The 27,594-nt window shown below is 42.8% G+C and overlaps 1 protein-coding gene across 1 annotated transcript in view; it reads left to right on the top strand.

Annotated features, from left to right (window-relative positions):
* Window positions 1-27,594, top strand: part of LOC122792989 (armadillo repeat-containing protein 8) — a 1,754,692-nt gene that overhangs the window by 227,778 nt on the left and 1,499,320 nt on the right. Inside the window, exon 2 of the mRNA XM_044060608.1 lies at window positions 24,393-24,488. Coding sequence (XP_043916543.1) covers window positions 24,393-24,488 — 96 coding nt within the window. The remainder of the gene's footprint in view (window positions 1-24,392; window positions 24,489-27,594) is intronic.

The raw sequence follows: 27,594 nt of genomic DNA, 5'->3' as shown, positions 1-27,594 counted from the left end.
GAATCCAGTTTCAACCCTGACTCTCTGCCTCCTGCCCCGGCCAAGCCTGACAGATACTACAGAGTACCTGATTCCCATAAATTCCTTTACAAAAGCCCAGTAGCTGACCCAGAGACTATCTCCCAGGGTCCCAGGGGAGGCTAAGGCTTCCATGGCTAAAAATCCAGTACCTTCTGAAAGGGATTCAAGAGCACTAGACAGATGGGGGAAAAAGGTTTACACCTCAGCCACTTTAGCTATGAGAGCTCTAAACTGTCAATTTCATATACTTAAGTATCAGCAATTTCAGATCTCCCAGTTAAAACAAAAGATAACAACCCTTCCTCAACAATCTGAATTGAAAGAAGTACAGGATTTGTTGCACGCCACCGAGCAGGTGGGCAAACATACCTTACAATGTGGGTTTGATTCTTTGGAGGCCTCCTGAAGAGCAGCGGTCACTGGTTCAGTTATACGTAGGCATGCCTGGTTAAAGGAACAAAGTCTGCCTGAACATGTTAAAGCAAAACTATTAGATGCTCCATTGCAGCAGGATGTTCTTTTTGGTGTTAAAGCAGAAGAAGTTTTAAAGAAAATGAAAGATAAGGCAAAATCAATGCAGACAGTCAAAGATTTCCTACAGGTACAACCCCCCTCGCTTCAGTAGAAACTGGACAACCAAAAATTGGTCCTTTCCAGCCACTGACAGGCCTCAGAGGGGTAAATACAGGCGCCCAAGGGGCAGAGGACAACCACAAGCTCAGTATAAACCTCGCCAATGGACCACTCCAACCCAGAAGGGAGGAGAAGACAGGTCCCAAGCCACCAGAAGGCAAACTCAATGACTTGCACCTCAACTGGCCAAACAAAGCTCTCTTGTCAGCCCCCCTGGGGGGAAAACTAGCATTATTTGTAGACAACTGGCACATGGTCACAAAGGACAAATGGGTCCTAGACATAATTTTACGAGGATACAGATTCCACTTTCACACCTTGCCAATAAAAAGAGGAATGCCAAACCTGCCACAGAATCAAAGGGCAGAGACTCAAAAACAAATTACAGCTCTCATGGCCATGAGAGCCATTCAAAGGGTGCCAACTCAAGAGCAAGGCCAAGGATTTTACTCAAGACTATTCCTAGTACCCAGGAAAGAAAATGCTTGGAGACCAATTCTGGACCTTTCAATTCTAAACACTTACTTACAAGTTCCCAAATTCAAGATGCTAACACTACAGCAGCTACTTTCCATGTTGGGCAAGGAAGCATGGCTGGTAATGTTGGACCTCAAGGAGACATACCTGCATGTCCCTATCAGACAAAGTTGCAGAAGATGCCTCCGTTTCATTGCAGGTTCAACCCATTATCAATTCTCTGCATTGCCCTTTGGCTTATCTACTGCGCCCAGAGTATTCACAAAATGCCTGGCACCAGTAATTGCATACTGCAGACAAAGAGGGATTCAAATATACCCATACCTGGACGACTGCCTCATCCTAGCAGAAAGAAAAGACATTCTCATACATCTGACTTTTGTGAAGCATCTACTAAGTTGTCTGGGGTACACAGTAAATGAAAAGAAGTCAAAACTAGTACCCTCACAAAAAATGACATTCCTGGGTGCCAGCTTGGACACAACGGCCCAGAAGGCTTATCTTATACCAGACAAGCAATTACAACTGACTCAATATTTCAAGACAATGGCAACAAAGACCCAATTAACTGCAAGAAAAATTCTGCAGGCTTTGGGCTTCATGGCATCTTGCATTCTGATAATACCATTTGCAAAACTGCATATGAGGAAATTACAATGGTACCTAAAAAGCGTATGGTCTCAACACAGCCACAGCTTGGACACAGTGATATGTCTCATTCCTTGCCTTCAACAAGAATTTCTATGGTGGGCACAGGCATGTCACCTCAACAAGGATCAGCCTTTCACCTTGCCCCCACCCAGGCAGACTATCACAACAGATGCTTCAGACTATGCCTGGGGGGCTCACATGGCAGGGCAATGCATTCAATGCCTATGGATTGCAGAACAAAGAAAACTGCACATAAACCAAAAAGAGATGCTAGCTGTACAGAAAGCTCTGACAGCCTTCAAGGATCTACTACAGCCTGGACAACTGGCAATAAAGACGGGCAACACCACAGTAATGTGGTACATATACAAACAAGGGGGCACACATTCCTACCCTCTTTGCAGGCAAGCAATAATCTTATGGAACACAGCTCTGACCTTCCAAGTCCAGTTACAAGCTCACTTCCTGCCAGGTCAGAAAAACACATTGACAGACGACCTAAGCAGAAACATCAAAGATCCTCACGAGTAGAAGCTAGACCCACAAATATTTGCAATGTTAACTCAAAGATGGGGCCTACCAAATATAGACCTGTTTGCCAGTCCTCAAAACTACCAGCTGACAAAATTTTGTACAAGGACATTCCACCAACAAGCTTGGAAAGTGGATGCTCTCTCCTTCAGTTGGAAAAACCTGACAGCATATGTCTTTCCTCCATTACCTCTTCTCACAAAGGTTCTTTTGAAGGTCAAAAAGGAGAAACCTCGAATGATTCTCATAGCCCCAGACTGGCCACGCCAGCACTGGTACCCACTATTTAAGAATATGGCTCACAGTCCACCATGGATTTTGCCTCAAATACCTCATTTGCTCACACAGCAAGACAAGCAGATTCTACACAGCCAGATCAAAACCTTAAACCTGGCTGCATGGCTAATCAATTAAGCAGCCAACCAGCCCCTCTTCACAAGCAGTTCTGGATGTTATTCTAGAAGCCAGGAGAACAAACACCAGGAAGGCTTACTCGGACAAATGGAAAAGGTTTTCTGCTTGGAACCAAGCAAAAGGCCTAGATACAACTCAGCCTCATATGCCTCACATTCTGCAATATTTAGCTGAGATTTTGCATAAAGGACTTTCCTTCTCCTCAATTAAAATCCATGCTTCAGCTATTTCAGCTCACTACGACACAAATCCACTTTTATTTTCAAATCCACTCCTAAGGCAGTTCCTCAGAGGGGCAAAAAACATTAGACCACCTAGAAGAGCTCTTACACCTACATGGGACCTCAACTTTGTTCTGGAAAAACTAACATTACCTCCATTTGAACCACCTTTTTCTGCAGACCTTCAGTTCCTATCTTGGAAGACTGCCCTGCTCCTGGCAATAACATCTGTTAGGAGAGTTTCAGAATTACAAGCACTTAAGGCAGTGGAACCTTTCCTCATTTTTCATTAGGACAGAGTTTCTCTACGAACTAATCCTTCCTTCATGCCTAAGGTGGTTTCCAGCGTAGCTTTAAGTCAAACCATCCATCTACCCACCTTCTTCCCCAATCCACAGAACAAAGGTGAGAGACTCCTACATTCCTTGGACATTCACAGGCAGCTTCGATATTACTTGGATAAAACTAAAGCTTTCAGAAAAACTGACCAGCCCTTTGTTTCCTATGCTACAGCTTCTCAAGGGAGGGCCATTTCCAAGCAAACCATTTCTAAATGGATAGGCCATTGCATACGATTCTGCTATACCCATCATGGGAAACCAGTTCCTCCTACCATTAGATCCCACTCTACCAGGGCAACAGCTACCTCTACAGACTTTCTCAGAGGGGTTCCTACCAAGGAAATTTTAGAAGCTGCAACTTGGAGTTCTGTACACACCTTCACCAAACACTATCACTTACCTCTTTATTTTAAGTCCAGGGCAGGCTTCGCCGCTGCAGTTCTGCAGGGACTCATTGCCTCCTCTAACCCTCTATAATGCCTCCACCCTACCTTAGCTTTGGGACTCATCCCAAGTGTGATGACTGCAGCAGGGTAACATGATGAACATAGTACAGTTTTGTACCTACCATAAATGTAGATGTTCGAGTGTTCACCCTGCTGCAGTCCAGGTTACCCTCCCTCCAACCCCTCTGATCTACTGGCTAAACCTATGCTATGCCTTACTGATGTATTTACTTATAGCTGAAGGGCTTTTGTGTCTGTACAGTGTTCTCACTTTTTGGTACTGATTTGGATCACCCTTTTGGGGGCACCTGACATCTGGAGCAAGAAAAACTGAAGATAATGGCGTCGGTTGCAATATATATACCCCTGGCGCACTGACGTCAGGGATGAGGCGACAGCAACTGACGTCGGACCAAGACTTTGGAAATTCGGCCGACTGCGGGACCTCCTGGCGACAGGATAACCCAAGTGTGATGACTGCAGCAGGGTGAACACTCGAACATCTACATTTATGGTAAGTACAAAACTGTACTTTTCTGGCTGGTATTTTTCAACACGGTGACAGTTTCTCTATGGTTAGCGTTTAGTTGGCAGCTTTTTCTTACTTCCACATAGGGGATAATGCAGCTTCCCTGGCTTATTCTAAGCTCTCTCAAATCTTTTTGAGAGGTACTTTTTTTCCTAGGCCACCTTGGGACCTTACTTTGGTCCTCCAAGCCTTAGTTTCTTCCCCCTTTGAACCCGCTGCTTCAGTGGATCTGCAGTTCCTGTCTTGGAAGCAGCCTTCCTGATTGCCATTACATCAGCTAAGAGAGTGTTCAAGCCTTATCGATTAAGCCTCCTTATGTAATCTGCCATAAAGACAGAGTATCCTTCTGCACTAATCCTTCCTTCCTTTCTTCCGAAAGTGGCCTCAGAATCAAACATTAATCAGATTGTCAGTCTCCCTGTTTTCTTTTCGAACTTTCAGAATAAAGGAGAGTGTAAATTGCACCTGCTGGTTGTTCATAGGCAATTACGTTTTTACCTGCACAGAACAAAGGCCTTTCGCAAGTCTGATAAACTTTTTGTCTCCTACTCTATGCCCTTTTTAGGGAAACCTGTTTCAAAGGTCACCACTGCTCTTTGGATCTCTCTGTGCATACTCCTGGTGTATTCAACCAAAGGATTATCTCTTCCAGGTCACTTTAAGGTGCATTCTACTAGGTATATGGCTACTTAACCTGCCTTTTGGTCCCAAGTTTCTTTGGATGACATTTGCTCTACGGCTACCTGGGCATCTTCATATACTTTCATTTCCCATTACAAGTTGGATCTTCTATCCGGAAGCAGGGCATCCTTTGGCTCTGCCGTGCTATGGAATATCCTTCCATGAGGGCTTCCCAGGTTTTTTGCTAGCTGGAGGCTGTGTCCCACAGGTTGTAGACCAAATGAAAACAACTTCAGATAAAGAAGTTATGTACTCACCATAACGTTCCACCTGAGTTGTTGCTGCTTATTTGTCTTCAACCGTCCCTCCCTACTTTCCCTGCCTTACTTGGGCTGTGTGGTTATCTGGCTGGAAGAGACATGGCCTTTTCTTTGGCATAACTGATAATTTGCTATGTACTCTCTGGGTAATTTTGCCAAGGGGTAAGGCATTGAGTCAGGTTGAGATGCGATGGGATACAGCAAACTCGATCTGAAGGGAGGAAGGAGACAAGGGCATTATGGGTAGCGGAGGAGCTTGGATCCGATGCTAGTAAAATGCGGCCAAGTCTGATCCGTTGCAGATCCATGTTCCACAGGTTCAAGACAAATGAAAAGCAACAACTCAGTTGGAACGTTATGGTGAGTACGTAACTTATTTTTAAAGGCAAATGTTCTTGTGAAATTCTATCTAGCCTAGCCCAGTTTTTATATCTTGGGGAATAATACATAAATTCACTCTGAATTTCAGTTACTGAGTTCATATTATCTGCCTGCTGACTTCCAAATAACTTTGGAGTTGACAGCTATCTACCTTATAGTCTGGGACTCTGATGGCACGGTGAGAGTGGCAGGCACTGGCATTGCTATTCATTTGCATGCCTGGGTGTATCTCTGCAGTTTCGTTTGACATCCTTTATTGATGCTTCCTTTGATGATTCAATTTTCTTTGGACTGTAGACAAAAGACATGCTTACCAGAAGCGAACAAAAGGACAATACCTTGTCTGCTATAGGCATTTATATTTTTTTCCATCCCCTAAAGTACCTTTTCCCCCTGAAACAGAAGGGTGGAGAAAAAAAGCTGTGTTGTTTGAAGTCTCAGGGTGTTGGTCAAGACACCTATGCTAAAAGTGCAAGGCAGAGGGGGAAATAACTTCTACAGGCAGAGCTCCAGGGGAAGAGGCAGACTGCAAAATGAAGGGTTTTCAAGCAATTTATCAAGAATCTTTGGACCGCCTTCTGGTTGCAGCACACGTCCCGGGAAAAGCCAACAACTTGGACAGACTCAGCAGATCAGTCCTGGTTCCTCAGTTGATTAGTGGCGGGCATGATCTTCAATTTCTGGGGTCAACCTTGCTGCAACCGTTTTGCTTGTCCCCTCCACAACAAAAGCAACAAGTTCTCCACTCTTATCCCCACTTAGGGGGAATTCCCGAGGGATGCACTAGTCCATGTTTGGCCCCAAGGTCTCCTGTATGCTTATCCCCCTCTTCCACTGATCCCGAAGCTTCTTCAGAAGGCCAGCAGGCTGAAGAGCTTAGTCATCCGTATTGCCCTCTTCTGGCCTCATCAGATTTGGTTCCTCTTCCTCTGGTGTCATCTGAAATATCCTTCATGGATACTGGAGCCAAGACAGGACCTCCTCTCTCACCCATTAGGGATGCATCACCCGAATATTCCCACCCTCAGGCTGACTGTGCTTGGTTTCTCCCCTTGCAACCCTAGCAAGACAGTACAGGCTTGTTTCTCTGGTCTGTAAAATACTTGTAGCCTTGCGAAAGGCTTCTACTAAAAGTCTACACCAGTCAGTGGAAAAGTTTCTCCATTTGGGCTACAAGTAGCCCCCTTCTCAGCACCATCCTCAGATATTCTGTTCTGTATTGGTACTCTATTTAAGGAAGGAACTAGGTTCTCTACCATCAAGCTTCAGTTAGCTGCTATTTCTGATTTCCACACTGCTAGTCAGTCTTGTTCCTTGTCTACCTTTAGATTATGCAAATCCTTTATGAAAAGTATTTTCTTGAGGCCTCCCATTAAGGATCTCTCTCCTCCTTGGGATCTCAACTGTCATGCTGCAGGGTTTGACTCCAGGACCCTTCGAACCAGCTGCTAGTTGCGACATCGTTTTCATCATTAAAGACCATCTTTCTGGTGGCTATAACTTCAGCTAAGAGAATTTCCAAACAACAAGCCTTATCCTGCAAACCTTCTTACATAATTTGTCTTAATGACAGGGTCTCTTTATGTACCAGTCCTTCTTTTATGCCTAAAGTAGGCACGGAAAACAGTATCAGTCAGTCCATTGACTTACCAGTGTTTGCAAATTTTTCTAATAAACGGGAGTATGTTCTACCTCTTCTCAGTGTTAATACACAATTACATTCCTGTCTGCACAAAACTAAACACAGGAAGTCTGACCAACTGTTTGTAGGTTTCTCGGCTAACAAAGTAGGCTAAGTGGTTTCCAAGATTACTCTACGAAAATGGATAACTAGTTGTAACTTTTTAATTTACTCACAAAAGGGCCTAGAATTACTTCGATCTCCTAGGGCATATTCCACCAGGGCTTTGGCTGCTTGTAGGATCTTAGGAAGTTACTAGGCTATTGGTCCTGATGTCCTTGCAAGCCTAGCCAAGAATTTAGCTCATGTTCCGACAAGTCAGCACCCGATGCCCCTGTCCAGCAGGGACACAGGTGGAATCCCAGGGGTTTATTTTCTGTTTTCCATCTAGTTATGCAGGTTGTGCTTAAAAAGGGTTAATGAGGTACTCTACTTGACGTAGAGAAGGAGTCTATTCCACAGAAGGGGAGTCTGTAGGACACACATTTGTCCCACCGACAAGTCCTAGTGATGATACAGACTAGGTTGAGGTTGCACGTGTGGGTTACTCAAGTGGAGTTTGGCTTGCAGATATGCAGCAGTCCCATCAAGGCAGGGTCTGAAATTGTTTTGTATGCCAGACAGAGGTCATCTGTGAGGAGTCTGTATGAGTCTGAGTAGAGGGACAGAGCTTTCAGCCTGTTTGTGTAGGGTAAATGTTTGAAGCCCTGGGTTCTTCTGGTGAGGAGCCTCTGTGTTCTTTCCAGCTGCTGCATGTGCTTTGTGAGGTACATGCCGAAAGGGGCTTTGTATTCAATAATAGGTCTTATAAGAGAAGAATACAGGGATGTTATGATCTCTGTGTCCCTGGATAATATACCCTTACTAACGAGGTGGGCCATGTAGAAAGTTTTCCATACGACGGAGGCAATATGCTGGTCAAAAGTCAGTTTGCTATCAGTTTGTGTGCCCAAGTCCATCATGACTGATTGCATGCTTAGGACATAATTATTAATATGATAATTTGTAGGGATGTCACACTCCCAAAAGGGGATGATGGTACATTTTTTTTGGCATTCAGTTTGAATCCATGTTTCTGGCACTAGTCATTTGTTTGGATGAGACCCTCTTGGAGGATGTCCACATCACTAGTGGAATTGATGACATTGCCCAGCTTGCAGTCATCTGCAGACTTGGTCAGCCATAGCCCACTGGTTTTGGCCTGCACTTCAGAAAAGTATATCCGAAACAACAGAGGTCCCAAGACCGGTCCCTGGGGTGCACCACTTGTTATGGGTCAACTTTTTGAGGTGGCTTCCCTATTTTGACTAGGTGGGTTTTATCAGTGAGCCAGTTTGCTACCCATCTGGTAACATACGAATTGATGCCTAGATGAGAGAGTTTGTCCGTTACAAGTTGACCAGATTTAACAAGCATAACCCCCCCCCCCCCCGACGATACCAGACTGTGTGGGATCGAGTGAGTAGAGGTTACCAATGTCCTGATAATGAGGTCCATGATAATCTGTTCCATGGCTTTGCAGATCAGGCTAATTAGGCTGATGGGTCTAGAATTTCCTGGATTGGTGGACGCTTCACCTTTGTGCTAAGGGATGATGGTGGCTGTCCTCCACTTGGCTGGGAAGAAGCCGATATTCAGGCTTTGGTTGACTAATGGTGCTGCAAGTCCCTGCCTGAGATCATGCAGGATGCAGCCTAGGATGTTATCGGGTCCCATGGATGTTGTATTTTTTGCCTTTGAGAGGGCAGTGATGAGGAGGGCCAGGTGCTAGGGATGTCCTGATTTACTAATGGGGGAGAGAGGGGTGAAGTTTTCACTGGACCTGTCTGCCAGCAGGTCGGCTATATCTACGGCATTTGTGTATGTGGGGGGGGGGGGGTCGAGGGGGATGATGACTTTGAAAGTGACTGCTTTATGGTCTGAGCTTCCCAGAGAGGATGACACTGTAGTGATGATCCACTGGCTACTCATGTTGGTTAATACAGGTCTAAGATATTATCACCTCTTGTAGTGGTGTCGACCAGTTAGTCCAGGGCATTTGCACTGACTGAATCAAGGAATCTGTCTGCATTTGTGTTTTGGCATAAGTAGTACTTCGTCTGTTTTAGTCGCCCAGGATCAGGGTAAAGGATTGAATCTGGATGGATTCGAAGAGGTCCAGATTGGTGGAGTGGGCATCTTGAGTCAAAGTTGGGGGTCTGTAGCTAGATATGATTTGAATGGGGGTCTTGTCAGCAGGTAACCGCACCTGGAGTGTCTGTTGTGCGTCGTACTGTTTGACCAGCCTGGAGGTGTGTACTTCTTTAATATGTATTGCAACTCCACCTCCTTTTGTTTTGCTACCCACTGTTTGGGGTCTGACTGTATGATAGGATGAGTAACCTAGTATGGCTGTGTTGCTCTCTGCAGCTTTGAGCCAGTTTTTTGTGACTGCACAAATGTCAGCATCTTCCAGGGTTAAGTATTTTTGCAATGCGTGCAGTTTCATGTTTATACTCCTAGTGTTTAGCAGCATGACCTTTAATTTGCATTTTGATAAAATTTTCATGTGGGTAGTTTTGACCTCATGGCATTGCCTACAAAAAAGCACTATGCGGGAGGCAAGAGCCTTTGCCAGAAGCCTGAAGCCCAAGGAAGACAGATGCAGGCCATCTCTGCAAAGCATAGTGTTCTGTTGTTCATGTCTTCCCAGGCTGCTGGATACAAAGCATAGTGTTCTGTTGTTCATGTCTTCCCACGCTGTTGGATACTAGATCCCCTTGAAATGACACCAGAAACTAAGCCAGTTGTTAGTCAGTCATTTTTTGTTTGTATTGAGGCATCATTCTGAGTGATGGTAGAATGCTGCTTAAGCCCCTGAACATACCTGCCTGGGAGACACATTCACCGAGCTCAGTCATCTCTCTCTTCATATTGTTCAAGGAGATGCGTCTCGTGTCATTCACGTCAACATGGATTATGACAGAGTCATAACAGTACCTGTTGTTGTGCATGGGTGATATGATGGATTCTGGTACCTGACAAACAAATAACCGTGACTTTCTCCTTATCCAGCCTGGTGAGGGGCACATCTGTGTGTCTCACAATGGAGTCTTCTGCCTTCTCATCTATAACTTCCATTGATCATATTTGTTAGATATGGATTCTAGGAGCAGGGCTTCCTTTGGCTCAGTGGTGCACGAGCATATCCTTCCGGGAGGGCCACCCGGAAATTACATATCTGGGGACTCAGACCCTACCATGAGGAGGAATGAAGAAAACAGATTAAAAAGTTTGTACTTGTACGTGTGATGTAATTTTTGTGCGTGTGTGTGTGTGTGTGTGTGTATATATATATATCTATATATATGTATATATATATATATATATATATATATATATATATATATATATATATATATATATATATGCACACACACGCACATAGACATTCATACACATCACATGTATATGTATGTGTGTGTGTATATGTATATATATATATATATGTGTGTGTGTGTGTGTGTGTGTGTATATATATGTAGATTCACTTTATAATCTTGAAGTACTAAAGTACCAAATTTTAGTATCTCGAGACCATAAAGCCGAAAATTCATAAAACCGACAACACACAACCGCAAAATTCAAGAATTGCGATAATACACACACACCACCACACAAACAAGCACAAATAACTACACTACAACAAACAAAACAATACACACAGACAAAACATAAACAAACACACCTACCCTACATATAAGCAGGGGTGCAAGCCCCCCTGCACCCCCCATGTGGGGGGCTGTGCCCACCACACCCCCACTACTTATACATTGCAATGAAAAAGTATTGCCCCCTTCCTGATTTCTTATTTTTTTGCATGTTTGTCACACTTAAATGTTTGAGATCATCAAACAAATGTAAATATTAGACAAAGATAACCCAAGTAACCACAAAATGCAGTTTTTAAGTGAATTTAATTATTAAGGAAAAAAAACTATCCAAACCTACATGGCCGTATGTGAAAAAATAATTGCCACCTAAACCTAATACTTGATTGTGCCACCCTTAGCAGAAACAACTGCAATCAGGCATTTGCAATAACTGGCAATGAGACTTTCACATCGCTGTTGAGGAATTTTGGCCCACTCTTCTTTGCAGTCTTGTTTTAATTCAGGCATATTGGAGGGTTTCAGGGCATGAACTGCCTTTATAAGGTCATGCCACAGCATCTCAATTTGATTCAAATCCAGACTTTGACTAGGCCACTCCAAAACCATCATTTTGGTTTTGTTTTTTAAGCCATTCAGAGGTGGACTTGCTAGTGTTGTTTTGGATCATTGTCCTGCTGCAGAACCCAAGTACGCTTCAGGTATCGAATTGATGGCAGGACATTCGCCTTCAGGATTTTTTGGTAGAGAGCAGAATTCATGGATGTTAATCGTGTTTCACTGATGCAGTCATTACACTTGGGTTATCCTGCTGGCAGGCGACCCACAGTCGGCCCGAGTTCCAAAGTCTTGGTCTGGCGTCGGTTGCTGTCGCCTCTTCCCTGTCGTCAGTGCGCCAGGGGTATAAAAGTAACCAATGCCATTTTCTTCAGTCTTTCTTGCCGCGCGGTGCCCGAAGCAAAAGCAGTTCGCAAGTGCCGGTCGGCCGACTCCTGAGATTTTCTAAATTGAGTTTCAGAACCGAAGTCTTCAATAAAGCTAAGTACCCCGTTGGGGAAACTTTTTCTTGCTCCAGACCGATGTCAGTAAAAGTTAATAATTGTATTTCTTGTGGGAAGCAAATACCTCATAAGGACTTTTACTCTTACTGTATTCCTTGCCTAGGCCCTGACCACGACGTTACTTCTTGTCGGTTTTGTGGTAGATTCAATAAACGCACTATTAAACGTCGGTTTGATTTTGCTTTACATTATTTTGGACGAAGGTTTAATTATATAATGCAGTCGGAACAACCGACCTGAATCTATAAAAAACGCAAAGACAAAGAAAAAGAAAGGCATCCGAGGTCCAAAACCGACGACAAAGCCTCTTCTAGGCCATTCGCCGGTTCTCAGTGAGGTGCTTTCGCAGCCCCTGACACCTGCTATCTCAGAGCCACAGGCCGTAACCGACAGCCACGTGGAGACACCGAGGCCTGTGGAAGCTCAAGGTATTGGGCTTACGGAAACTTTTCCCTCAGATGGGTCTGGAGCCGCTGAGCAGGCATCGGCTTCTGAGGGTGTTTTCAGACCTTCACAGCTTACAGTTAAGGCTACTACAGCAGCAAAGGCAAAGTCAAAAACTCCATTAAAGACAAGGAAACAAGTACAGCATTCTCCAGAACGGTCATCCATGCCAAAGAAACATGCTTAAAATGGCCGAAGACCTTATTACTTTAATCAGGGGTTCCCAGCCCCCTTCTGACAAAAGGCCTAGGCAAGACACTGATTATGATTCCTCTGATCAGGTTTCCATTTTCTCTGATTCCTCTTCTGATCAGGGATATTCTCTCCCTCCCTATGAGGACTCTGATGCAGAAGAGTCCATTCCTTCAGCCTCTCCACCTGAGGATTATTCTTTTGGGGAAACCCTGCACACCATGAGGGAGCATTTCCATTGGGAGAGCCAGGATTATTCAGAATCCAAGAGAAGGCTCAGAGAATTTCTTTTATTGCCTCAGCACAGGCCCTTGGCTTATCCCCCCTGTGCTTGATATTGTAGATGATGTTGTCTCCTGATGATTCTTTACCCCCTGCACCAGTCAAGCCAGGCAGGTATTACAGGGTCCCTGACGCTCATAAATTTCTTTACAAAAACAGACCCAGAAACAATTTCTCAGGGTCCTAAAGGGGTTAAGGCTTCCACTGCTAAAACTCCTGTCCCCTCAGATAGGGATTCCAGAGCTCTGGACAGATGGGGGAAAAAAGTTTACACTTCTGCTACTTTAGCTTTAAGAGCTTTAAACTGTCAGTTTCACATGCTCAAATATTAACAGTATCTTATGTCATTGTTAAAGCAGAAAATGGTTTCAAATACAGAAAGTCCGGACAGTAAAGAAATGCAGGATTTATTGCATGCAATTGAACAAGTGGGAAAGCATACTCTGCAATGTGGTTTTGATTCATTAGAGGCTTCTTGTAGAGCTGGAGTTACAGGCTCTGTTATTCGAAGACATGCTTGGTTGAAAGAACAAAGTTTACCTGACCATGTTGAAGTAAAATTATTGGATGCTCCTTTACAGCATGATACTTTGTTTGGTGTTAAGGCAGAAGAGGTGTTAAAGAAAATGGAGAATAAAGCAAAGTCTGTGCAGACAGTGAAAGATTTCTTACAGGTTCAACCACCTAGACTTAGCAGAAACTGGCCTTCAAAAAATTGGTCCTTTTCAGTGGCAGACAGGCCACAAAGAGGCAGATACAGACACCCGAGAGGCAGATCTCAGCCACAAAGCTTCTACAGACCTAAACAATGGGGTGCTTCAGCCCCCAAAGGAGGAGAAGACAAATCACAACCTTATAGGAAACAGTCACAATGACTTCCCCTCTGCAAATGCCAAGCTCTTACCTGTTGACAGCACCCCTAGGGGGAAAGCTAGCACTTTCCTCAAAAAATTGGCACATGATCACCCAGGACCAATTGGTGCTGAATATTGTTTCCCAGGGTTACAGGTTCCACTTCCACACACTTCCAAAATCAAAAGGTATGCCAGACCTGCTACAAAACCAATGGGCAGTGGCACAAAAGCAAATTGCTGCCCTTATGGACATGGGAGCTATTCAAAAAGTTCCACAACAAGAACAAGGAGAATGATTTTATTCAAGACTTTTCTTAGTACCCAGAAAAGACAAAACCTGGACACCAATACTGGACCTGTCTATCCTAAATACTTTCCTGGATGTTCCAAAATTCAAAATGTTAACACTACAACAACTTCTGCCCATACTGGGCAAGGAGGCTTGGCTAGTTACTTTGGATCTCACGAAGGCATACCTACATGTACCAATCCGACAATTTTTCAGAAGATACCTCAGATTCATAGCAGGCTCAGTGCATTACCAATTCTCTGCACTGCCCTTTGGCTTATCTTCTGCGCCCAGGGTCTTTACAAAGTGATTTGCACCAGTAATTGCATTTTGCAAACAAAAAGAAATTCAAATATATCCCTACTTGGACAACTGCCTTATTCAAGCAGAGAGCAAGGACACTCTTCTAAAGCACCTGGCGTTTGTAAAATGATTGCTAATTTGCCTAGGGTATGCAGTAAATGAGAAGAAATCAAAACTAGTGCCCTCTCAAGAGATAATATTCCTGGGTGTAAGCTTAAATACAACTACCCAGATGGCTTATCTCACGCCAGACAAACAAAGGCAACTGACTCATTACTTTCAAATGATGGCAACAAAAACCCAGCTCCCTGCAAGAAAAATTCTGCAGGCCCTGGGCTTCATGGCATCCTGCATTCTACTAATTCCATATGCAAAATTGCATTTGAGGAAACTACAATGGTATCTAAAAATTGTTTGGACTCAGCATTGTCACAGTCTGGAGACAGTCATAACTTTAATTCCTTGCCTGCAACAGGAGTTCCGATGGTGGTCCCAAGTCTGTCACCACAACAAGGGACAACCTTTCACCTTACCTACAGCCAGGCAGACAATAACGGATGCATCGGATTATGTCTGGGGAGCACATATGGCAGGAAAATGTATACAGGGCACATGGCCCAAGGAACAAATGCATCTTCACATCTGTAGCTGTACAGAATGCCCTGACAGCCTTCAAGGACCTAATACATCCAGGACAACTATTAATAAAGACGGACAATACCACAGTTATGTGGTACATAAACGAGCAAGGGGACACACATTCCTACCCCCTATGCAGACAAGCCATGACTTTGTGGAACACAGCACTGACCTACCAAGTACATCTGCAAGCACAATTCCTGCCAGGAACAAAAAATACACTGGCAGACGAACTAAGCAGAAATCTCATGGATCCTCACGAATGGAAACTAAATCCACAAGTGTTCAGTATAATAACAAGGAAATGGGGATGCCCAGACATAGATCTTTTTGCCTCCCCTCACAATTACCAAATACAGAAATTTTGCACAAGAACTTATCACTCTCAAGCATGGAAAGTGGATGCTCTATCATTCAGCTGGAAAGGCCTGACAGTCTATACCTTCCCTCCGATGCCTCTTCTCACCAAGGTGCTACTAAAAGTCAGACAAGAAAGGCCAAAAATTATCCTGATTGCACCAGACTGGCCACGCCAGCACTGGTACCCAATCCTAAAGAGTTTGTCTCAGGGCCCACCTTGGCCTCTACCTCAAATCCCTCATCTTCTGACACAAGACAATCCGATTCTGCACAGCCAGCTCAGAACCTTCAACCTGGCAGCATGGCAGGTAATGTAGCCACTCAGACTGCACCTGTTATGGATGTTATTTTAGAAGCCAGGAGGCCCAGCACTAGGAAATCTTATGCAGAAAAATGGAAGAGATTATGTGCCTGGCACAAGGACTTGAACCACTTGTCCCTAATATTCCTCAGATTTTGCAATACCTAACTGAGATCTTTCTCATCTATTAAAATCCATGCCTCTGCCATTTCAGCTGATTACAGTACGGATCCCCCTATTTTTTCACATCCTCTACTATAACAATACTTCAGAGGGGCAAAAAATATAAGACCCCCAAGGAGAGCACCAGTACCTACTTGGGACCTCAATTTACTTTTAGAAAAACCCACACTGCCTCCATTTGAACCAGCCAGCGCAGCAGATCTAAAATTCTTGTCATGGAAAACTGCTCTGCTCCTAGCAATAACTTCAGCAAGAAGAGTCTCAGAGTTACAGGCATTGATGGCTGTGGAACCTTTCCTCATTTTTCATCAGGACAGGGTTTCTCTTAGGACAAAGCCAACATTCATGCCAAAAGTGGTCTCCAATGTGGCCTTAAACCAAACCATTCACTTACCCACTTTCTACCCAAATCCCCAGAATAAAGGGGAAAGACTTGTGCACAATTTGGATATACACAGACAGCTATGATTCTACTTGGACAAAACAAAAGCTTTCAGAAAAACTGAACAACTGTTTGTAGCGTATGCGGCAGGATCACAAGGAAAGCCTATTACAAAACAGACAATCTCCAAATGGATAGGGATACTGCATCTGCTTCTGTTATACACAACATGGCAAAACAGTGCCTAAGAGCATTGGGCCTCATTCCACCAGAGCAGCAGCCACTTCAGCAGCTTTCCTCAGAGGAGTACTAACCAAAGACATTTTAGAAGCTGCAACCTGGAGCTCAGTGCACACTTTCACCAAGCACTACCACTTACCTCTCTACTCTAAATCCATAGCAGGCTTTGCCACTGCAGTTCTGCAGGGCTTGTTAGCCTCGCCAAATCCAATTTAGACCCAGCCACCCAACCTCAGCTTTGGGATTCTACCCAAGTGTAATGACCGCAACAGTGAAACACGATGAACATAGTACAGTTGTGTACCAACCATAAATGTAGATGTTCGAGTGTATTCACTGTTGCAGTCCAGGTTACCCACCCACCATCCCCCTTCTCTTTGCTGGGACTTTTCTGTACTTCTCAACTCTATGCAACCTATGTGGTGTATTTGCTTGTAGATGAAGGAAATGTTTATAGTATTATATGCATGTTTTTTTGGCATATTTTTATCTTTTCAGCCTTCCTATCTGGGGCAAGAAAAACTGAAGAAAATGGCATCAGTTGCAACTTTTATACCCCTGGCGCACTGACGTCAGGGAGGAGGCAACACCAACCGACGCCAGATCAAGACTTTGGAACTCGGGCCAACTGCGGGTCGCCTGCCAGCAGGATAACCCAAGTGTAATGACTGCAACAGTGAATACACTCGAACATCTACATTTATGGTAGGTACACAACTGTACTTTCCATCAATCACAGCAAGTCGTCCAGGTCCAGAAGCAGCAAAGCAGCCCCAGACCATCACACTGTACCACCATCAGGTTTGACTGTTGGCATGATATTCTTTTTCTGAAATGCTGTTACTTTTTCGCCAGATGTAATAGGATGCACACCTCCCAAAAAGTTTGACTTTTGTTTCGTCAGTCCACAGAATATTTTCCCAAAAGTCTTGGGGATCATCAAGATTTGTTTTGGCAAAAGTGAGACGAGTCTTTATGTTCTTTTTGGTCAGCAGTGGATTTCGCCTTGGAACTCTGCCATGCATGCCATTTTTGCCCAGTTTCTTGCTTATGGTTGAGTCCTGAACACTGACCTTAACTGAGTCAAGTGAGGCCTGCAGTTCTTTAGATGTTGTTCTGGGTTCTTTTGTGACCTCTTGGATGAGTCGTCTCTGCACTCTTGGGGTAATTTTTGTAGGCAGGCCACTCCTGGGAAGGTTCACCACTGTTCCATGTTTTCTCCATTTGTGGATAATGGCTCTTACCGTGGCTCGTTGGAGCCCCAAAGCTTTAGAAATGACTTTGTAACCTTTTCCAGACTGGTAGATGTCAATTACTTTAATATCCATTCTGGAATTTCTTTAGATCGCGGCAGGATGTCTTCCTTTTTGGGATCTTTTGGCCTACTTCACTTTGTCTGACAGGTTCTATTTAAGTGATCTCTTGATTCAACAGGTCTGGCAGTAATCAGGCTTGGCTGTGGCAAGTGAAATTGAACTCAGCTGTCCAAAAAATGTGATTAACCACAGTTATTTCCCAATTTAACAAGGGGGGCAATTACTTTTTCACATAGGACCATGTAGGTTTGGATAGTTTTTTTTTTTCCTTAATAAATAAAATCATCACTTAAAAACTGCATTTTGTGTTACTCGGATTATCTTTGTCTAATATTTAAATTTGTTTGATGACCTAAACATTTAAGTGTGACATACATACAAAGAAATAAGAAATCAAGAAGGGGGGCAAATACTTTTTCATTGCACCGTGTATACTAACTCCGAGGTTGCATTAAACACACAAACACATAAAACCCACCACTACACACACACACACACACACACACACACACACACACACACACACACACACACACACACACTCACTATCGCAGATTCGACATTTCCGCATTCAATGATATGTAGTTTTGCATAACTGCACCTTTGGCTTTATAGTCTCGAGATACTAAAATTCGGTATTTTAGTATTTCAAGATTATAAAGTGAATCTATATATATATATATATATATATATACATCTATATATATATATATATATATATATATATATATATATATATATGCATACATCTATATATATATATATATATATATATATATATATATATATATATATATACACAGATATATGTATCCGTATGACTGTACCCATGCGGATTCACTTTATAACCTCGAAATGCTGAAATATCGAATTTCAGTATCTCGAGACTATAAAACCAAATCCACAAAATACCGACAAACAAAAAACGCGAAACTACATAACCGAAAACACTGCACACACTACACTAAACATACAGCACAACACCCACATCACAACATAAACAAAAAAGCAACACACATACACAACTGCACCCCCCACACCCCCCCTACTTATATATACTAACTCCGAGATCGCACAAACACAACACAAAAGCTCACTCACACACGCACATTCTCCAATCCCTCACACACACTCTAACTCCCACTCAAAACCCTTACAAAACACTCACTTACCTGACATAACACCTACATCCAAACACGGCACCGCGCACCAACAAAACACAAACCCGGACATTACGTAGCGCAACTTCATAACCGCAAATTCGACATATTTTCGACATATGTCAAATTCGCGATTATGAACGTTCGCTATTTTTAACATTCGACTTTATAGCTTCGAGATTCTGAAATTTGACATTTCAGTATTTCGATGTTATAAAGTGAACCCACCCATGCACATATATTGTAACAAACTGCTTCTCGTATTCTCTGATACAGGCTTTGAATCCTTCCACCTTTTTTTGCATACTGACAGTAAGTAAATCATTTTTACAGACATTGCTCCTAGGCCACCCACAGAGAAATTATTTTTTCATGATAAACACAGGTTTGATTTTTGTGTGCGGGCATGTGTATTCATCATTTTACTTATATTTCTCACAGGGATCCATAGAGATAGGCAAGTAGCAATAATTTGCCACCAGACTGTTGTCTCTCTGTTCTGAGAGACTGCTTTCCAATCTGTCTGCAAATGTACAGAGCTGAGTATATTTTTTTGGTTTTAGAGTTTGTACCGTTAGTTGTTGCTTAGATCTCTGTTGAAACTGTTCCACCCACCCTCCCTATTTTTGGCTTGTAGTTTAAATTTGGTGGCTTTTGCAGTTGCCCGCCCCACTGCAGATTTGATCTGGGACACTCCCCCAGTCCTATCTCTTTACCACATTCTTCCTAATAAACTCTTTCTGCACTTGCTTTTAGTCCATTTTAATTTAATTGCATTTTTTAAACTGTTTGGTCTAATATTGCTAGATACTCGTGTGCTAGCTTGCACTGCATGTGAATTGTTTTTACTACTGTGTTTGCTACTTTTCTGTATAAAAAAAAAAAAAAAAAAAAAAACTATAAGCCTGTTTCCTACCTTTCCTGTAACTAGTGTTCCAGGTACAGATTTGCTGTATCCGGGATTGTATGTAAGCTTCTGAGCCCCCCCCAAGCCTTTCTGTGTTGGAGTGAAGCCTTCTAGCTTATCAGTGGGGAGTGGTAATCACTAGGTAACCTGTCTACCACATAAGGAGTGGTTCTGGGCCAGAAATTGTAGTTATTCTCCGTTTGAGCAATCTCTTCCATCTCTCTCAACTTTCTGATTTGAAAGCCAGCATTTGCACTTGTTTCTGTCCTGTAACTTGTCTAGTGCAGATACAGATTCTTAGTTTTAACACTTAAATTTGCTTATTCTTGCTCAGCACTTGTTCAGAACTTGTAAGCACTAAATAAGCTAATTACTATAGCACTCAGCCTTCCTCATTACATAGAGGAAAACAGTTTTTGTACCTACTTTTCTTACTTGCTTAGAGAAAAACAGCTCTTGTACTCACTTTCCTCACTTATCTAGAGGAAAATAGTTTTTTATTCAGACATGTCCAAGGGTCAGCTCCCAGTGTTCTCTTCTGTCTATCTGATGAATCTGGGCATCATGAGGCAATGTAGACATTGCCTCATGTACACAGACAACCCTCTCCTCCTACCACCCAGTACTACAACCTGTGAGAGATGCACTTATCTAGCCAAACTGGAGGTAAAGCTCTCTCCAACCAAGACTGAACTTGACAGTCATGAGGAGAAGGTAAACATTTGCACCACATCACACTCATCACAGTCTCACTAAATCTACACCACAAAAATCCACACATAGTAACACAAAAACATTCGCAGAGGCTCTCATTAATAATCTGTCTAAGCAACAGAGACCTCCAAAGCAGAAACGCATGCAACCTCCATCCCCCAACACAACCCAAAGGACACATAGACTGCAGACTTCGTGTGCCACTCAACCACAGCCAGTAAGGCAAAACAACGTACCCAACACACTAGTCATAGGTGACTCTATAGTCAGGCACACTGATGTCCCACTCATCAGGCTAAACAAGGAGAAGGTCACTGTCAGCTGCCTGTCCAGTGCCATGATCCGCCACATAACCCACGCACTCAGGTCACTCCACAACAAGTACAAATATGAGACTGTCATTGTCCATGTTGGTGTGAATGACCTGAGACGTACCTCTCTGGACTACATGGAGAGACATGGAAGAGCTCTCCAATCTTGTAGCCCAGGCAGGTTTGACCCTAGCACTGAGTAGCATTCTGCCATCGCCCAAAATGATACCGCAGTACAAGGACAAAATGGTTGACTTCACTAATTGGCTAAGCTTCTGGTGTCATTCTAAGGGGATCCAGTATCTGTCTGCTTGGGATGACATGGTCGACCGGCCACGATGCTTTGCCACAGATGGCCTGCACCTGTCACCCCTGGGATTCTGGATACTGGCTAAGGCTCTTACTGCCCCTATAGTGCCTTTTTTAGGCAAGGTTCAAATAACAAATTCACCACTGTAACAGGAACAGGCATGCAAAAACTGAGGGTAATGCTACTCAGTGCTAGAAGTCTAAATCTCAAAATGTACTCACTCGAGGCACTCCTTAAAATGGAGAACATCGATATCTGTGCAGTGACTGAGACCTGGTTCAAGGCTCCAGAGAGCACCCCTGCACTACCAGGTTATAACTCATACCACACTTTTCGGCCATGTAACCTGGACCGAAACACCAAAGACAGAGTTGTGTCCATATTCATGAAGGATATCCACAACTCCAGGCTAGTTGCTCAGCATAATGCCTCAGAGGTTTTCCAAGTGCAACTAACTCTGGGCAAAACTGCAATCCAAATTGTAGCTTGCTAGAGATCCCCCACCATGCCCTAGGATTCCCAATTCTCTTTTCTTGATGTACTGGAAAATATTAGGGTTCAACCAAACACCCTAATGATGGGCGACTTCAACTACCCCACCATTAACTGGGAAAACTATTCATGTACCAACTCCTTAGCTCAACGCTTTCTGGAATTCATAAATTCCAATGCCCTGGATCAACTTATCCACACCCCCACCAGGGGCAACAATATCCTAGACCTAGGCATTACCAACATGAGTGACCGGTTTTCCACACCTGAAGTCAACTCCTCGTTGGTCCGATCTGACCATAAGCTAATCACTCTTGATATCCACATCCTGCCCCCACCCCCCATTAAGGAAACCACCATAAAAAATGTCTCCAAAGCCAACTTCATGATTCATAGGACAGAAGTGGTGAACTTCATGACACTCATTCAGATGGACAATACAGTTACAACTGCTGAATTCTACACAAATGCACTGTATAAGCACTTACACAAGTGCATGGATCGTGCTATCCAAAACAGAACCAAGACGCTATCCTCCAAAAAAAGGAAGCCAATCTGGTGGTCCCCTGCCATAAACAAACTGTACAACAGAAGGAAGAAACGGTTGCAAAAGAGAGTGAAATCCCGTGAGTGGAGGAGCTCCCTGGTCAGCCTCAGTAAGAAGCTGAGATCCCTTATAAGATCCTCCAACGCTAGCTACGAAAACAAAATCACCACTAATTCTAAGGACAGCCACAAAGCATTCTATAGCTATATCAAGAATCTCGATGGCAACACCCAGATCTGCTCTGAGTTACAGCACAACGGCACTAAAATTACAGAACCAACTGATATTGCCAACATCCTGGCAGATCGGTTCAGTGCTAACTTTACCCCTCTCACCCCCTAAAGGACCCATATCTATACAGGAAGAATGCAGAGTCCCTGTAATCACACCTACGCAGGTAAAAGCGGCACTCTCTAAAGTGAAAAACACAACATCCCAGGCTGGATCCCACCCAATTCAGGTTTGTGAAAGGTAGATCATGCCTCCTGAACCTGATCAACTTCTTTGAGGCAGTCACCAAAGCTGTAGATGAGGGTAAGGTGGGTCATACAACCTATCTTGACCTCGCCAAGGCTTTCAACACCATCCCCCATTCTGGAATTATAACTAAACTAGGTATAAATCCCTACATCACAAGATGGGTTGCCAACTGGCTCACTGACAGAACCCACACTGTAAAATTTGCAGACTCCAAATCTGACATCAAAGCAGTGACAAGTGGAATACCACAGGGTTCCGTCCTGGGATCTCTCCTGTTTTGTATCTACTTCTCTGAAGTACAGGTTAACACAGAAGGCCTCTGGCTAACAAAGTTCGCAGATGACTGCAAACTAGGAGCCATAGTCAGGTCCTAAAATTATGTGGACATCCTACAGAAGGGCCTCGCTGAGACAAATGCCTGATGTCAGAGCCATGGCCTCAAGCTAAATGCCAAAAAGTGCAGTGTCATCCCCTTTGGTAAAAACTCTGTACCCATGAACTACCACATAGGCAGCAATCTACTTAACACCGAATTTGTGATGAGACCTTGGGACCCAGGTGGACAGTAGTCTCTCCTTTGATAGTCACATCTCCACAGTAGTCAGGAAGTCCTTCTACTTGGCACACCTCATCATAAAAGGGTTCTCATCCAGGAAAAAAGAGGTCATTGTTCCCTTCTACTCGACACTCATTAGACCCATTATAGAGTACAACGCCCCTTTTGGAATGTACCTCACAATGTACCACACAAGACATCTGCAGCAGCTGGAAAGGCCACAGAAGTACCTCACAAAGAGGATTACTGGCCTCAAACAAATGCCCTACACTTACTGCCTCAAAAAACTCCAGCTTTACTCCATAGCATATCGCCTACTCTGAGGTGATCTCTGCCTAACATATAAAGCTATGTCAGTCCCAGAGCTGTTGGGCATGCTACACCTAAAGAAATCCCAATCCCTCTGAACTACAAGCTCTAGGGACCCAAACCTTGTCACCACAATAAACAGAACATGCTGGAGGAATAGATTCCTGTCCCAGAGAGTTCCCATATTCTGGAACAGGCTACCCATCTATGTCAAGCAAAGTTCTTCGTTAGCACTCTTCAAGAAAAATCTTGATGAGTGGATGGGAAATATGAAATACACCCTGGGGATCACTTCTGTGTGTCTGCTCGACAGTGGCATAGGAAAATAACTTTCTTGGGTGGCTTAAGCCAGGGAAGCTTGTTGGCTAGGCTTACGTAGGCCCTTGGGCCGATAGCCTAGTACCCACCTATGAACCAAAGGATTATTTGAGTCTGACTAGTCCTCAGTACCAAAAAGAACACTAAGGAGCACACAGTATTTTCTGTTTTACTGCCTGGCTTCTCATTAACGGTGTAACCATGAGATTGCAACCACATATCTGCAGCAATGTTGGACTGCTAAAGTTATCTGGCTAGAAAACTGATTTTCTGCTTACTTAGAAGTCATGATTTCCTGCATTAGTGATTTGTCATGGTAAGTACCCTCAAACAACTGCACTTCCTTGTTTATTATCAGTTATTATTCCTCCTGTGTATTATATAATGTTTTAAGTTTGGTGTTTGGCACCTTTAACTTAACAAAGAAATATGCTTTGGAAATAAGTTGACCGAGTACTGTCTGCTGTTTCTAATGGCTGGAGTTTGAATAATTTGTTTTAATAACTTATTGTGTACTTTTTTCAGCTTGACCATGACTTAAAGCATGCTCATGAACTTCGCCAAGCTGCATTTAAGCTGTATGCCTCACTTGGAGCAAATGATGAAGACATCCGGAAGAAGGTGAGTCTGGGAGAGGGGCGTCCCCCAGTCCTGACAGCCAGCAGGCAGGGAGTGACGTCAACTTGAGAATCGTGGTGAAGAGAATTAACAGTGACGGTTATGAAAAAATGAGAGACTAAAGCATAACTGAAGAATGAATGGGACACTTGATATGTTTATTTTTAGAAGAATAGTGTTGCATGAACGAGTTGGAATGGCACGTAATTGGTATGCTCTAGTGTTGAATTGTAATGGACTTGTCTTTTGCATCTTTAATTTTGCATGATTTTAACCTTGTGGATCTTACTATAGTTGTATGAAACTAAGTAGCAGAAACATAAACATAAATATTGCTAGTATTACCCATAGATGTGCTTTATTGTTGATGACATTGATAATTTTCAACTTGCTGTATTTTTCTTTTGAACTATGGCTTAGTAATATGTTAACAGTTAATTCTGCTGTGCAAGCTTTTTTGTGAATAAAGTTTTATGCAATGATATTAATGGTAAGTGGTTATCTGAATTTAAAAACTGAGACCGATTCCAAAAACAATGACATGTATATCCTGTCATCGATTGAGCGAGTACAAAGATGATGCCCAAATACTCACTACACATCATTGAAATACTGAGTTAAGGAATTTTTTGTGTTATTTTAACAGCATTTTCACTTGTTTGCACAGAGCTTGTCTACAATTTAGAAACAGGATTTCTATTTTCAGAATTTATGTTTTGCTGATTTGGAAAACTTTGAATCTGTCGCTCTAAACTTCCCATGTTTGATTTTTCAGCTTATGCATGGTGGATATATGAAATACTGTATACTCACAATGGAAATTTAGCATAGATGACTTCCCATGAGGAAGAGAGTCTTAAAATATTTTCATGTTTTCTCTTTAATCAGCCATGTTATTTTCTCCCATCTCTTCCTTTAGAAAAAAAATATATATAATGTGATGGTCATATCTTAAACATTATTATTAAAAAAGTTAAGTGGTGAAACAAAACACTGGCCAGTTGAAAGCTTTATCTCTTGTGTATACTGTGCTTTGAGGAAACCTGGAATTTTAATGTTGCTTCTGGACTGTCGCAGTTTAATGCTTGCAGTAGTTTTAATTTGATATACTCAAGTTGTGAACTGCTGACAGTTGGCTTAACTGTTTTTTGTGAATAGTTTCTGCATCCCCTTTCAGATTATTGTACAGTTGTGGTGATCTGGTAGGCAGGATAGTTCATTGCGCAGACTATTTTGTTTGCTATAGTTTCATACCATTTTCCTGGAGTTGTTATGAGATCATTGATTCCATAGTGCAGTGTGAAGGGGGAATGATGCCTAGGTTAGTCTGCTTATATCTGATACCTGTATGGACACATTTTGCCAGACAGAAGCTTTATTCCACTGATACTGTGACCAGCACTGGTATGGCCAGTCCATTTACATACTTATGCTCCAAGCTAAGAGCATTTGAGAAGGCGGCAATGCAATTTATTGTGCTTTCCTTATTAAAAAATCAAATAAACTGAAAAATTCATCTTTTGACTGTTACGGACTCCTCTTTTTTTTTTTGTACTGCAAATAAGTGGAAAACAAGACTTGCTTGTGTGTACAAGACCCAGCAGTATCTGTGATTGCTCCATTCTGCTTGTGTTTGGATACTGACATTAGATATTGTGTTCACATGGTGAATTCTTGAACCTCTTTCCTGGTATTAAGAACACAGTGGATAGAAGAATTATTCTGCCGTGTTCATTAAGCCAGTAGTTAGTGAGAGTAGATATGTATTTGTATATTTTCCAGACCTAGCCCTGCAGTCAGCTAAACTGCTTATTTGAAAATTGCATTTTAAGTTTCCAGATGCTTTTTTTTTTTAAACTAGGGTTATTGTGGAAGTTGCTTTTTTTCTGTGGTTGTATAGGCGATAGATTAGTTCCATATTTTCTGCATCAGAATTAATTGTTTTTTGCAGCCTGCTTTTATGCTGTACTTGAAGTTTTGGAAAAATCTGTTTCCTTGGCAAAATTATTTTTTATTCATTCCATCAGTAGATGTTGCAGAGATTACTTAAAAGCATTTGCAGTAAGCTGTAAACATTATTGCTGCAAGTTTTATTTTTTTTTTGCCACCATCTTCATTGGTGCCCTGCATTTCCTTTCTAATTTGATTTTTCTCAGAATTAGAGAAGGATTTTTTTTTTTATGCTGAGGGAATGTTGGTTGAGAAGCTAAAGAAACGTCCCTTCTATCAGTCAAGTGAACATAATGGTAGTGATGCTGTGCATTAGTGCCTGCATACTTCAGTGTGTGGAATTGCTTTGTGTGTTTCCATATGCCTTAATGCCACAGTGTATACACTAAGAATTTTGCCCTGATCCTTTGTTAAAGGGCATCCTACCAGCTGCTAAATCCACTCCATGAGAAACATGATCCTAATTTTTTTCATCCCATTATTTTCATATGTTTGGTGCTGCGGTAGCATTGTTGCCTCACAGTAAGTCGTTGTCCTGTTCTATTCTCAGCTAGAGCATCTTCTGTGTAGAGACATGCGTGAATGGGCGTACCTTCATTGAAGGTTGTGCGTCAGGGCTGGCAGCTCGGCACGTAAATATCCACTGCCAATCATTAGCGGACCGGAGTTCCGCTGTGGCGACCCCTATTCGGGAAAAGCCGAAAGACACAACAACAACAACTTTCATATGTTTATATGCAGTTTTTGCAGTCTTGTGAAGTATATGGTTCAGTGTTGTCTTCTCTGAATTCAACCTGCAGATTATTGGATCCACCTTTAATCTGAGACAGGCCATTCCAAAAGACTTAAACTTTGGAGCCCTACCTTATCTACCCATAATACCCAGTTCTTTCCTATCCACCTCCCATCTCATTTGCTGTCTCCGCGGACTGCATTGTGGTTGTGAGCTCTGTCATTTAATCATCTGTATTATTTTTTTATCTGGTGAAAGTTTGGTCTGCCTTGTCTTCTATTCTCCTGCCCTGGGATTTTGGGTTCAGTTGAGCTAAGTTAGGTTTTGGTTGATAAGAGTATTTTGTGTGTGAAGTATATTTCTTAGTTTGTTAGGTAGCAAATGTAGCAGTGTATTGTTTTTTACTATCTCCTGTTTAATGCTCTA

This window comes from Protopterus annectens, chromosome 2.part0 (assembly GCF_019279795.1).
Source record: "Protopterus annectens isolate FY-2018-M chromosome 2.part0, PAN1.0, whole genome shotgun sequence".
Taxonomy (NCBI): domain Eukaryota; kingdom Metazoa; phylum Chordata; order Ceratodontiformes; family Protopteridae; genus Protopterus; species Protopterus annectens.
This window is presented reverse-complemented; position numbering and strand designations above follow the sequence as displayed.